This window comes from Rhinoraja longicauda, chromosome 2 (assembly GCF_053455715.1).
Source record: "Rhinoraja longicauda isolate Sanriku21f chromosome 2, sRhiLon1.1, whole genome shotgun sequence".
Classification (NCBI taxonomy): domain Eukaryota; kingdom Metazoa; phylum Chordata; class Chondrichthyes; order Rajiformes; family Arhynchobatidae; genus Rhinoraja; species Rhinoraja longicauda.
In genome coordinates, this window is record NC_135954.1 from 3,956,331 (window position 1) to 3,970,958 (window position 14,628).

The 14,628-nt window shown below is 49.4% G+C and overlaps 1 protein-coding gene across 6 annotated transcripts in view; it reads right to left on the minus strand.

The window, feature by feature from the left end:
- Window positions 1-14,628, minus strand: part of mak (male germ cell-associated kinase) — a 51,439-nt gene that overhangs the window by 9,421 nt on the left and 27,390 nt on the right. For 4 of the 6 annotated variants that reach the window (XM_078414113.1, XM_078414095.1, XM_078414086.1 and 1 more), the window contains exons 9-13: window positions 10,914-11,222; window positions 8,090-8,289; window positions 6,408-6,547; window positions 4,004-4,105; window positions 3,147-3,266 (exon numbers count right to left, since the gene is read on the minus strand). In XM_078414113.1, the coding sequence (XP_078270239.1) occupies window positions 3,147-3,266; window positions 4,004-4,105; window positions 6,408-6,547; window positions 8,090-8,289; window positions 10,914-11,222 (871 nt within the window). The remainder of the gene's footprint in view (window positions 1-3,146; window positions 3,267-4,003; window positions 4,106-6,407; window positions 6,548-8,089; window positions 8,290-10,913; window positions 11,223-14,628) is intronic. The other 2 variants (XM_078414123.1, XM_078414104.1) reach the window with 2 other exon arrangements.

A 14,628-nucleotide genomic window follows, 5' to 3' on the forward strand; every position in this document is an offset into this window, starting at 1 on the left:
ACAGATGCATGATTTAGTGGGAAAGGGGTCGGTCAAGATGACAGAGCACAGAAGGTCAAAGAGCAAATCCTTGGATCAGGGAAGAGTGCAGCGCAAAAATAGGCCCTTCGGCCCACATTGTCTGTGCTGAACATGATGCCAAGACCATCTCCTATCTACACAACTCCTCGATTGAAATGGATGCTTCAGCCAATCAGCGTCACCATATTCCAGATGCCAAGGTCAACTCTTCACTGCCTACTCTCCCTCCATTCCCTGCATATCCATGTGCCTGTCCAAAAGCCTCCTAAACACCACCACGATCCAAGATGGCGCCCAACCCAGGCGACACTTTGCATACTGAGTTAGACAATAGACAATAGACAATAGGTGCAGGAGTCGGCCATTCGGCCCGTCGAGCCAGCACCACCATTCAATGTGATCATGGCTGATCATTCTCAATCAGTACCCCGTTCCTGCCTTCTCCCCATACCCCCTGACTCCGCTATCCTTAAGAGCTCTATCTAGCTCTCTCTTGAATGCATTCAGAGAATTGTCCTCCGCTGCCTTCTGAGGCAGTGAATTCCACAGATTTACAACTCTCAGACTGAAAAAGTTTTTCCTCATTTCCGTTCTAAATGGCCTACCTCTTATTCTTAAACTGTGGCCCCTGGTTCTGGACTCCCCCAACATTGGGAACATGTTTCCTGCCTCTAACGTGTCCAACCCCTTAATAATCTTATATGTTTCGATAAGATCCCCTCTCATCCTTCTAATTTCCAGTATATACAAGCCTAGTCGCTCCAGCCTTTCAATATACGACAGTCCCGCCATTCCGGGAATTAACCTAGTAAACCTACGCTGCATGCCCTCAATAGCAAGAATATCCTTCCTCAAATTTGGAGACCAAAACTGCACACAGTACTCCAGGTGCGGTCTCACTAGGGCCCTGTACAACTGCAGAAGGACCTCTTTGCTCCTATACTCAATTCCTCTTGTTATGAAGGCCAACATTCCATTGGCTTTCTTCACTGCCTGCTGTACCTGCATGCTTCCTTTCAGTGACTGATGCACGAGGACACCCAGATCTCGTTGTACGTCCCCTCTTCCTAACTTGACACCATTCAGATAATAATCTGTCTTCTTATTCTTACCACCAAAGTGGATAACCTCACACTTATCCACATTAAACTGCATCTGCCATGCATCTGCCCACTCACACAACCTGTCCAAGTCACCCTGCAACCTCATAGCATCTTCCTCACAGTTCACACTACCTCCCAGCTTTGTGTCATCTGCAAATTTGCTAATGTTACTTTTAATCCCTTCATCTAAGTCATTGATGTATATTGTAAATAGCTGCGGTCCCAGCACTGAGCCTTGCGGTACCCCACTAGTTACTGCCTGCCATTCTGAAAGGGACCCATTTATCCCCACTCTTTGCTTTCTGTTTGCCAACCAATTTTCTATCAATGTCAGTCCCCTACCCCCAATACCATGTGCTCTAATTTTGCCCACTAATCTCCTATGTGGGACCTTGTCGAAGGCTCTCTGAAAGTCGTGGTACACCACATCCACCGGCTCTCCCCTGACTGAACTTTATTACCTTCCATCACACTGAGGAATGTGGAATCCGCTGTGGTGGATGTTCATGTTAAATGTTATTTTCTGTGGCTGTGTGTCTTGTTGCTTTTTACTTAGTATGGCTGTGTGGTCACTCAAATTTCACTGTACCTTAATTGGTGCATGTGACAATAAATTGATCTTGAAATCTTACAGGCGGCTTGATTGTAATCACGGATTGTCTTTCCTCTGGCTGGATAGCACGCAACAAAAGCTCTTCACTGTACCTCGGTACACGAGACAATAAACTAAACTGAACTATGGTATCTGCCTCAAACATCATCCCTGCCTGCCCGTTCCAGGCCCCACCGCCCTCTGTGAGAAAACGTACCCCATTAAATCATGGACTGGATGTATGAATGTTAGTATTTTGGAGCAAATTTTGGATGCAGCTCTATAAGACTTCTTGCTATTGGAAAGAAGGCAGTGGAGGCCAATTCTCTGAATGCAATCGAGAGAGAGCTAGATAGGGCTCTTAAGGATAGTGGAGTCAGGGGGTATGGGGAGAAGGCAGGAACGGGGTACTGATTGAGAATGATCAGCCATGATCACATTAAATGGTGGTGCTGGCTCGAAGGGCCGAATGGCCTCCTCCTGCACCTATTGTCTATTGAATTTGGCTAGGCTGCATTTGGAGTATTGCATGCAGGATGTGGGGCCTTTGGCAAGGGTGCGGAAGAGGTTTACTGGAATGCTAATGCTGGATACTGAGTTGGATGATCAGCCATGATCATATTGAATGGCGGTGCAGGCTCGAAGGGGCCGAATGGCCTCCTCCTGCACCTATTTTCTATGTTTCTAAGGAAACAAAAACTGCGGATGCTGGTTTAAATCGAAGGTAGACACAAAATGCTGAAGAAAGGTCTCGACCCGAAACGTCACCCATTCCTTCTCTCTGGAGATGCTGCCTGACCCGCTGAGCAGCACTCTGTGAAACGTCACCCATGCCTTCTCTCCGGAGATGCTGCCCGTCCCGCTGAGTTACTCCAGCATTTTGTGTCTATCTTCGATTTAAACCAGCACCTGCAATTCTTTCCTGCACATTATCGTGACGAGTATCTTCTCGTCCAGTCTGGTGTCCCCCGCTCAGGGCTGTGCTTTGGAGATGGGCAGTGATGACAATCAGATGCTTGTGGTATGTCTAAGAATAAAGGGGAGGCCATTTAAAACTGAGGTGAGTAGAAACTTTTTAACCCAGAGAGTTGTGAATTTGTGGAATTCTCTGCCACAGAGGGCAGTGGAGGCCAATTCACTGGATGAATTTAAGAGAGAGTTGGATAGAGCTCTAGGGGCTAGTGGAATCAAGGGATATGGGGAGAAGGCAGGCACGGGTTACTGATTGTGGATGATCAGCCGTGATCACAATGAATGGCGGAGTTGGCTCGAAGGGCCAAATGGCCTCCTCCTGCACCCATTTTCTATGTTTCTGTGTATGTGGAGAGAGCTGTGCAGATGCTGGAATCCTGAGCATAACACCATGTGCTGGGGAGGGGGCCCAGTCTGTGGTCCGTGGGAAGACGAGGTTAACAATAAGTGGTACTTACTGGTAGCAGGCCCACCAAAAGCAAACTGGACCCTCTGTCCCGCCGAGCCAACTTCCTTTTTAAAGAAAGATGGGATATAACCACCGGTCGTACTGTCTGGACCAAACACTCCCAGGTTTCCTGTAACAATAACACATTGTCTCATGCACAACTCTCTGGGTGAAAAAGTTTCTTCTCACCTCTGTTTTAAATGGCTCCCCTTTATTCTTAGACTGTGTGGCCCCTGGTTCTGGACTCCCCCCAACATTGGGAACATATTTCTTGCATCGAGTATGTCCAGTCCTTTTATAATTTTATACATCTCTATAAGATCCCCTCCCATCCTTCTAAACTACAATACAAGCCCAGTCTTGCTAATCCTTGATACTCCAATTGGACTCCAAGATCCCTCTGCACATCATTGCTGTGAAGGGTCTTGCCATTAGCTGTGTACTCTCTCCATACATTCAACCTCCAAATCTTGATGGAATTCTTTCTAGATTGCAGAGGACAGTAAGGATCATAGAGCTGTGATTTAGTCCACGCCTTGGAGAATGTGCCTAGATTTTGTAGAACACAAAGGATGATTAACAGGATGATTAACCAGTAGAACGAGCAATATGCATCCTTGGGGCGGCACAATGGCGCAGCGGTAGAGTTGCTACCTCACAGCGCCAGAGCCCCGGGTTCGATCCTGATTAGGGGGGCTGTCTGTACGAAGTTTGCACGTTCTCCCCGTGACCTGCGTGGGTTTTCTCCGGGAGCTCTGGTTTCCTCCCATATTCCAAAGACGTAGGTTAATTGGCTTTGGTAAAATTGTAAATTGTCCTTAGTGTGTAGGATAGTGCTCTATTTGTAGGACTTGCTGCTCTATTTACCGGAATTAATTCTACCGACAGAGGTTCCTCCACCGATAACTCCCAACGCTTTGCTATGTTCCTTATTAGTTCCTACCACCGATGTGTTCTTCGAATGGATCCCTGAAAAAGAATTGAGAAATGCAAATCAGATTACCCACTCTTAATATGGCCTAGAGACACAAAAAGCTGGAGTAACTCAGCGGGACAGGCAGCATCTCTGGAGAAAAGGAATGGGTGAACCCAAAACGTCACCCGTTCCTTCTCTCCAGAGATGCTGCCTGTCCCGCCGAGTTACTCCAGCTTTTTGTGTCTATCTTCGGTGTAAAGCAGCATCTGCAGTTCGTTCCTCCACTACGTATAAATTTATAAAAGGACCGGACAAGCTAGATGCAGGAAAAGTGTCCCGAATGTTGGGGGAAGTCCAGAACCAGGGGCCACACAGTCTAAGAATAAAACTGAGGTCAGAAGATAATGTTTCACCCAGAGAGTTGTGAATTTGTGGAATTTGTGGAATTCTCTGCCACAGAGGGCAGTGGAGGCCAATTCACTGGATGAATTTAAAAGAGAGTTGGATAGAGCTCTAGGGGCTAGTGCAATCAAGGGATATGGGGAGAAGGCAGGCACGGGTTACTGATTGTGGATGATCAGCCATGGTCACAATGAATGGCGGTGCTGGCTCGAAGGGCCAAATTACCTCCTGCACCTAATGTCGAGTGTCTATTGAGTTATTTTCCAATTACCATAGAGCTAATCATAAAAATACACATTAGACTTTAGTTTGTGGAGCGCCCGTAGTCAGGATTGAACCCGGGTCTCTGGCGCTGTGAGGCAGCAACTCTACCGCTGCGCCACCGTGTACGAAAACATGAGAGGAATAGATCGGGTAAATACACAGAGTCTCTTGCCCAGAGTAGAGGATTCGAAAACCAGAGGACATAGGTTTAAGGTGAGGGGGGAAAGATTTGCTAGGAACCTGAGGGGCAACTTTTTTTTACACAAAATGTGGTGGGTGGCTGGGACGCTGCCGGAGGAGGTGGTTGAGGCAGGAATTATCACAACATTCAGGAAATATTTAGACAGGTACAAGGATAGGACAGGTTTAGAGGGATACGGGCCAGACGCAGGCAGGTGGGACCAGTGTGGATGGGACGTTTTGGTCGGTGTGGGCAAGTTGAGCTGAAGGGCCTGTTTCCATGTAAGACTGCATGACTCTATAACCTGAAACACTGTGTGACTCTGTGACATAGAATGTGGAACAGCACAGCACAAGAGCAGGCCCTTGGGCCTACAATGTCGATGCCGAACATGATGCCAAGGTAAATAGACAATAGACAATAGGTGCAGGAGGAGGCCATTCGGCCCTTCGAGCCAGCACCGCCATTCAATGTGATCATGGCTGATCATTCTCAATCAGTACCTCGTTCCTGCCTTCTCCCCATACCCCCTGACTCCGCTATCCTTAAGAGCTCTATCCAGCTCTCTCTTGAATGCATTCAGAGAATTGGCCTCCACTGCCTTCTGAGGCAGAGAATTCCGCAGATTCACAACTCTCTGACTGAAAAAGTTTTTCCTCATCTCCGTTCTAAATGGCCTACCCCTTATTCTTAAACTGTGGCCTCTTGTTCTGGTCTCCTCTGCCTGCACGTGATGCACAGGACTAGATTCCTTGCACATTCATGTGCCTGTCTAAAAGCCTCTTAAAAACCACTATCCCATCTGCCTCCACCACCAGCCCTGGGTGGTCACAGTGGCGCAGCGGTAGAGCTGCTGCCTTACAGCGACTGCAGCGCCAGAGACCCGGGTTCAATCCCGACTACGGGCGCCGTCTGTACGGAGTTTGTACGTTCTCCCTTTGTAATTGTAAATTGTCCCGAGTGTGTTAGGAAAGTGCTAGTGTAAGGGCTGATCGATGGTGGGTATGGAACCGGTGGGCCAAAGTGCCTGTTTGTCCCAACTTGCCCACACCAGCCAACATGCCCCATCTACACTAGTCTCACCTGCATGCGTTTGGCCCATACCCCTCCAAACCTGTCCTATCCATAAACCTGTACAAATGTTTGTTAAGTGCTGTTATAGTCCCTGCCTCAACTACCTCCTCCGGCAGCTCGTTCCCTACACCCTTTGTGTGAAATAGTTACCCCTTAGGTTCCTATTAAATCTTTCCCCCCTCACCTTAAATCTATGTCCTCTGGTCCTCGATTCTCCTGCTCTGGGCAAGAGACTCTGCATCTACCCGATCTATTCCTCTCATGATTTTGTACACCTCTATAAGATCACCCCTCATCCTCCTGCGCTCCATGGAATAGAGTCCCAGCCTGCTCAGCCTCTCCCTGTAGTTCGAGCCCTCGAGTCCTGGCAACATCTCGAACCTGCTGAAGTGGAACGAATCTCACGCTGATGAGTGATCCAGGCATTTGCTTACCTGGAAGATACCTTGACTGCCTCAGGTAGTGCTGCCTTGCTGAGGACGAGGATAATCCAGAGTCCAGTCTTGACACCGTGGTATTTGGAACCGTTTTTGTCCCTCTGCTGTTATGGTGCAGTGGTTGATGTTCACCTGCGCTGTAAAACATAACAACATATGGTGCTATTATTAGAAAGAGTCCAGAGGACATGGGTTTAAGGTGAGGGGGGGGGGAAGATTTAATAGGAACCTGATTCACAACTCTAGTGAATTAACCTAGTGAACCTACGCTGCACGCCCTCATTAGCAAGAATATCCTTCCTTAAATTTGGAGACTAAAACTGCACACAGTACTCCAGATGTGGTCTCACTAGTCTCTTAAATGCCACTATCGTATCTGCCATCTCCACCAGCACCCTCGGCCGCACGTTCCAGGCCCCCTGTTTACTTTAGTTTGGTTCAGAGATACAGCACTGAAACAGGCCCTTCGGCCCACCGAGCCTGCACCAACCAGCGATGCTACACACATTAGGGACGCAAGGGACAGTTTTACATTTATACCAAGCCGATTAACCTACAAACCTGCACGTCTTTGGAGTGTGGGAGAAAACCGAAGATCTCGGAGGAAACCCACGCAGGTCCACCGAGTCTGCGCTGACCTGTGGTCACCCAGTACACGAGCACTATCCTACACACACGAGGGACAATTTATATATTTTTACAGAAGCCAATTAACCTACAAACCTGTTCGTCTTTGGAGTGCGGGAGGAAACCGGAGCACCCGGAGAAAACCCACGCGGTCACGGGGAGAACGTGCAAACTCCGTACAGACCGCACCCGTGGTCAGGATCGAACCCGGGACTCTAGCACTGCCAGGCAGCAGTTCTACCGCTGTGCCACCATGCCACCCTGCTAAGTAGTTACAATAGACAATAGACAATAGGTGCAGGAGGCCATTCGGCCCTTCGAGCCAGCACCTCCATTCAATAGACAATAGACAATAGGTGCAGGAGGAGGCCATTCGAGCCAGCACCGCCATTCAATGTGATCATGGCTGATCATTCTCAATCAGTACCCCGTTCCTGCCTTCTCCCCATACCCCCTGACTCCGCTATCCTTAAGAGCTCTATCTAGCTCTCTCTTGAATGCATCCAGAGAATTGGCCTCCACTGCCTTCTGAGGCAGAGAATTCCACAGATTCACAACTCTCCGACTGAAAAAGTTTTTCCTCATCTCAGTTCTAAATGGCCTACCCCTTATTCTTAAACTGTGGCCCCATTCAATGGGATCATGGCTGATCATCCACAATCAGTACCCCGTTCCTGCCCTCTCCCCATACCCCCCTGACTCTGCTATCATTAAGATGTAAAACAGAGTGCCGGTGGAACTTAGTGGGCCAGGCAGTATCTGTGCAGAGATTGGTGAGGAAAAAGATCTGAGAAAACCCACGCAGGTCACGGGGAGAACATACAAATCTCCGTACAGACAGCACCCTTAGTCGGGATGGAACCAGGCACTGTGAGGCAGCAACTCTAACGCTGTGGTCCCTTTTAATAGGACCAGCACAGCACAAAAAAAACCCAGGAACAGGCATTTTTAAAAAGTGGCATCATTTTCCTATTGCTGTGACAGTTCTTGGGGGGAAAAAAAATCACAGTGCCAACGTCTCAATTGAAGCAACACATTGTTATTTGATGTACCTTTGCAGGAAGTTGTCAGGGAAATCCTCCTTCGGCGGCCCCACAGTGGCCTTTTTTGTGAAGGACACTCCAAAGTCAGAACTGTCAAAATCGTCCCAACTGTCCATGGTTTTCATTGCAATCTGGCCCCATCTCCGTCTGCCACTTTTGAACCCCAGAGCGTTATTCTCACTTCCTTTGGCTGGCCTCTGAAGTTCATTCTTTGCATTGGAACAGAAAGTAACCATTAGTTCAAGAACAAAAATGTGATGCATAAACCATGAGAGGACTAGATCGGGTGGACGCACAGAGTGTCTAGTTTAGTTTTAGTTTAGAGATACACAGCGCGGAAACAGGCCCTTCGGCCCACCGGGTCTGCGCTGACCAGTGATCCAGAACAAGGGGCCACAGTTTAAGAATAAGGGGTAGGCCATTTAGAACAGAGATGAGGAAAAACTTTTTTAGTCAGAGAGTTGTGAATCTGTGGAATTCTCTGCCTCAGAAGGCAGTGGAGGCCAATTCTCTGAATGCATTCAAGAGAGAGCTGGATAGAGCTTTTAAGGATAGCGGAGTCAGGGGGTATGGGGAGAAGGCAGGAACGGGGTACTGATTGAGAATGATCAGCCATGATCACATTGAATGGCGGTGCTGGCTCGAAGGGCCGAATGGCCTCCTCCTGCACCTATTGTCTATTGTCTATCCCCACAAATTAACACTACCCTACACACACTAGGGACAATTTTTACATTTACCAAGCCAATTAACCTACGTACCTGTACGTCTTTGGAGTGCGGAAGATCTCGGAGAAAACCCACGCAGGTCACGGGGAGAACGTGCAAACGGCGCCTGTAGTCGGGATGGAACCCGGGTCTCTGGCGCCGCAAGTGCTGTTGGGTAGCAACTCTACCGCTGCGCCACCCACCGTGTCTTGCCCAGAGTAAGGGGAATCGATAACCAGAGGATGTAGGTTTAAAGGAAAGGGGGAAGATCAGTCTGAAGAAGGGTCTCGAAAAGAAACTTCTCTAAAGAGATGCTGCCTGTCCCGCTGAGTTACTCCAGCATTTTGTGTCTATCTTCGATGTAAACCAGCATCTGCAGTTCCTTCTTACCCAATAGGAATCTGATGGGTAACTATTTCACACTGAGGGGGGTGGGGTATGTAATGAGCTGCTGGAGGAGGTAGTTGAGGCAGGTACAATTGCCACGTTTAAGAAATTAGACAGGTACATGGATAGGACAGGTTTGGAGGGATACGGACCAAACGGAGGCAGGTGGGACTAATGAGGATGGGACATGCTGGTCAGCATGGGCAAGTTGGGCTGAAGGGCCTGTTTCCACGCTGTATGACTATGTATGATATTCACGTTTAGTAGTTCATAAGTGATAGGAGAAGAATTAGGCCATTCGGCCCATCAAGTCTACTGCACCATTCAATCAAAGCTGATCTATCTCTCACTCTTAACCCCGTTCTCCTGCCTTCCCACATAACAATAGACAATAGACAATAGGTGAAGGAGGAGGCCATTCGGCCCTTCGAGCCAGCACCACCATTTAATGTGATCATGGCTGATCATTCTCAATCAGTACCCCGTTCCTGCCTTCTCCCCATACCCCTGACTCCGCTATCCTTAAGAGCTCTAGCTAGCTCTTTCTTGAAAGCATCCAGAGAATTGGCCTCCACTGCCTTCTGAGGCAGAGAATTCCATAGATTTATAACCTGTGACACCCGTACAAATCAAGAATCTGTCATTCTCCACCTTAAAAATATCCACTGACTTGGCCTCCACAGCCGTCTGTGGCAATGAATCCCACAGATTCACCACCCTCTGACTGAAGAAATTTCTCCTCGTCTCTGTTCTAAAGGAACGTCCTTTTATTCTGAGGCTGCGACCTCTGGTCCTCAACTCTCCCACTAGAGGGCAGTGGAGGCCTTACACTGGAATTTAGAAGGATGTGAGGGGATCGTATCGAAACGTATAAGATTATTAAGGGGTTGGACACGTTAGAGGCAGGAAACATGTTCCCAATGTTGGGGGAGTCCAGAACCAGGGGCCACAGTTTAAGAATAAGGGGTAGGCAATTTAGAACGGAGATGAGGAAAAACTTTTTCAGTCAGAGAGTTGTAAATCTGTGGAATTCTCTGCCTCAGAAGGCAGTGGAGGCCAATTCTCTGAATGCACTCGAGAGAGCTGGATAGAGCTCTTAAGGATAGCGGAGTCAGGGGGTATGGGGAGAAGGCAGGAACGGGGTACTGATTGAGAATGATCAGCCATGATCACATTGAATGGTGGTGCTGGCTCAAAGGGCCGAATGGCCTCCTCCTGCACCTATTGTCTATTGTCTATAGTGGTAACATCCTCTCCACGTCTACTCTATCCAGGCCCTTTCACTACGGTAAGTTTCGTCCTTCTAAACACGGTGGCGCGAATGCAGCGCCGGAGACTCGGGTTCGATCCTGACTACGGGCGCCGTCTGTACGGAGTTTGTACGTTCTCTCTCCGTGACCCGCGTGGGATTTCTCCGAGATCTTCGGTTTCCTCCCACGCTCCAAAGACGTGCGGGTTTGTAGGTTAATTGGCTCGGTTAATGTAAAAATTGTCCCGAGTGCGTGTAAGATGGTGTTAATGTGCGGGGATCGCTGGGCGGCGCGGACCCGGTGGGCCGAAGGGCCTGTTTCCGCGCTGTATCTCTAAAATCTAAAAAAAAATCTAAACTCCAGTGAGGGGAGTCCCAGTGCGATTGAGAATGATCAGCCATGATCACATTGAATGGCGCTGCGTACAGGCTCGAAGGGCCAAATGGCCTCCTCCTGCACCTATTGTCTATAAGTGCAGATGCATCTTACCAGGTAGGCGTTGCTGGTGATGGAGGGGAGAGCGGCCGGCTTGAATTTCACCGTCTCCTTCTCTGGCTCTCGCTGGCTGGCAGTCCTTTGTGGGATTTGCACTTGTCGCAGTGGCTGACCTGCACCTTTCAGCTGAGGTTGAGACGGGGGCTGAGGCTGGGCCTGGGCCGGAAGCTTGTACATTGGCAATATCTCCTGCTTGACCTCCGTCGGCTGGATCATTTTCTTCTGTGCCGGCGGTGGCTGAACGTACTGTGTCAGCGCGGCTCCCAGTGCCTGGCCCACTTGAAAATAAGGATGTCGAAGTGCCTACAATTTCAAATGCTCAGACTTAGAGTTCATTTTTAAACTGCAGCGGTAACTAGGCACATCGAAGCTACGGTCAAGAAAAATGGTCAACCAATGCTTGGGAGGTACGGCACGGCACGGCCCCCCAATAGACAATAGACAATAGGTGCAGGAGGAGGCCATTCGGCCCTTCGAGCCAGCACCGCCATTCAATGTGATCATGGCTGATCAGTCTCAATCAGTACCCCGTTCCTGCCTTCTCCCCATACCCCCTGACTCCGCTATCCTTAAGAGCTCTATCCACCTCTCTCTTGAATGCATTCAGAGAATTGGCCTCCACTGCCTTCTGAGGCAGAGAATTCCACAGATTCACAACTCTCTGACTGAAAAAGTTTTTCCTCATCTCAGTTTTAAATGGCCTACCCCTTATTCTTAAACTGTGGCCCCTTGTTCTGGACTCCCCCAACATTGGGAACATGTTTCCTGCCTCTAACGTGTCCAACCCCTTAATAATCTTATACGTTTCGATAAGATCTCCTCTCATCCTTCTAAATTCCAGTGTATACAAGTCTAGTCGTTCCAGTCTTTCAACATATGACAGTCCCGCCATTCCGGGAATTAACCTAGTAAACCTACGCTGCACGCCCTCAATAGCAAGAATATCCTTCCTCAAATTTGGAGACCAAAACTGCACACAGTATTCCAGGTGCGGTCTCACTAGGGCCCTGTACAACTGCAGAAGGGCCCTGTTCAACTGCAGAAGGTCCTATCTAGGGATAGGACAGGTTTAGAGGGATCCGGGCCAAACGCGGGCAGGTGGGACTAGTGAAGCTGGGACATATTGGTCGGCTGTTGGGCAAGTTGGGCCGAAGGGCCTGTTCCCACGCTGTTTAACTCTATAACAGCCCCTTACCAACTTCTACAGATGCGCCGGAGAAAGCATTTTATCGGGACGCATCACAGCACGGTTTGGGAACAGCTCCATCCAAGACCACGAGAAACTGCAGAGAATTGTGGACGCAGCCCAGACCATCACACAAACCAACCTCCCTTCCACCGACTCCATCTGCACCTCACGCTGCCTCGGCAAGGCCAGCAGGCTCATCAAGGACCAGTCTCACCCTGGTCACTCCCTCTTCTCCCCTCTCCCATCAGGCAAGAGATCCAGAAGTTTGAAAACACACACCTCCAGATTCGGCGAAAACAAACGCAGGCTCGGCGATCGTTTCGCTCAACACCTTCGCTCAGTCCGCCTGAACCAACTTGATCTCCCGGTGGCTGAGCACTTCAACTCCCCCTCCCACTCCCAGTCTGACCTTTCTGTCATGGGCCTGCTCCAGTGCCGTAGTGAGGCCCACCGGAAATTGGAGGAACAGCACCTCATATTTCGCCTGGGCAGCTTGCAGCCCAGCGGTATGAACATCGACTTCTCCAACTTTAGATAGTTCCTCTGTACTCTCTTCCCCTCCCCCTTCCCAGTTCTCCCTCTATCTTCCTGTCTCCACCTATATCCTTCCTTTGTCCCGCCCCCCTGACATCAGTCTGAAGAAGGGTCTCGACCCAAAACGTCACCCATTCCTTCTCTCCTGAGATGCTGCATGACCTGCTGAGTTACTCCAGCATTTTGTGAATAAATACCTTCGATAGGTACCAGCATCTGCAGTTATTTTCTTACACCTCCAGATTCAGGGGCTGTTTCTTCCCAGCTGTTATCAGGCAACTGAACCATCCTATCAACAAACAGAGAGCAGTCCTGACCTCCCATCTACTTCATTGGAGACTTTTGAATTGTCGATAATCGAACTTTACAGGCCTGTTTCCATGCTGTAAGACTCAATGACTCAATGGAGTAGAAACAAGAAACTGCATCTTACACTAAACGTTATGCCCTTTACCCTGTGTAGGGAAATAACTGCAGATGCTGGTACAAATAGAAGGTATCACAAAATGCTGGAGTAACTCATCGGGTCAGGCAGCATCTCAGGAGAGAAGGAATAAGTGACGTTTCGGGTCGAGACCCTTCTTCAGACTGATGTCAGGGGAGGGGGCGGGATAAAAAAAGGATGTTGTTGGAGATAGGAAGACTAGTGGGAGAACTGGGAAGGGGGAGGGGAAAGAGAGGGACAGAGGAACTATCTAAAGTTGGAGAAGTCAATGTTCATACCACTGGGCTGCAAGCTGCCCAAGCGAAATATGAGGTTATGTTCCTCCAATTTCCGGTGGGCCTCACTATGGCACTGGAGGAGGCCCACGACAGAAAGGTCAGACTGGGAGTGGGAGGGGAGTTGAAGCTGAACCACCGGGAGATCAGGTTGGTTAAGGCGGACTGAGCGGAGGTGTTGAGCGAAACGATGGCCGAGCCTGCGCTTGGTCTCGCCGATGTTGAGAAGTTGACACCTGGAACAGCGGATACAATAGATGAGGTTGGAGGAGGTGCAGGTGAACCTCTGTCTCACCTGGAAAGACTGTTTGGGTCCTTGGATGGAGTCGAGGGGGGAGGTAAAGGGACAGGTGTTGCATCTCGTGCGGTTGCAGGGGAAAGTATCTGGGGAGGGGGTGGTTTGGGTAGGAAGGGGCAAGTGGACCAGGGAGTTACGGAGGGAACGGTCTCTGCGGAATGCAGAAAGGGGAGGGGATGGGAAGATATGGCCAGTGGTGGGGTCCCGTTGGAGGTGACGGATGATTTGTTGGATCCGCCAGCTGATGGGGTGGAAGGTGAGAGCGAGGGGGATTCTGTCCTTGTTACGAATGGGGGGAGGGGGAGCAAGAGCGGAGCTGTGGGATATAGAGGAGGCCCTAGTGAGAGCCACATCTATAATGGAAGAGGGGAAGCCCCGTTTCTTGAAGAATGAGGACATCTCTGATGCCCTAGTGTGAAACACCTCATCCCGGGCGCAGATGCGGCATAGACGAATGAATTGGGAGTAGGGGATATACTTTTTACAGGAGGCAGGGTGGGAAGAAGTGTAGTCCAGATAGCTGTGGGAGTCAGTGGGTTTGTAGTAGATGTCATTCACTAGTCTGTCTCCTGTGATGGAGATGGGGAGATCCAGTCTGAAGAAGGGTCTCGACCCGAAAAGTCACCCATTCCTCCTCTCCTGAGATGCTGCCTGACCAGCTGAGTTACTCCAGCGTTTTGTGATGCCCTTTATCCTGTATCTGTACACTGTGGACGGATTGATAGTAATCATGTATAGTCTTTCCAATGACCGGACAGCACATAAGAAAAAGCTTTTCACTGTACCTCAGTAAACGTGAGAATAATAAAGTTCTAGTTCAAATTCATGTTCTAGGTGTATGGAACAGGCTGCCAGAGGAGGTAGTTGAGGTTGGGACTATCCCATTGTTTAAGAAACAGTTGCACAGGTACATGGATAGGACAGGTTTGGAGGGATATGGACCAAGCGCAGGCAAGTGGGACTAGGGT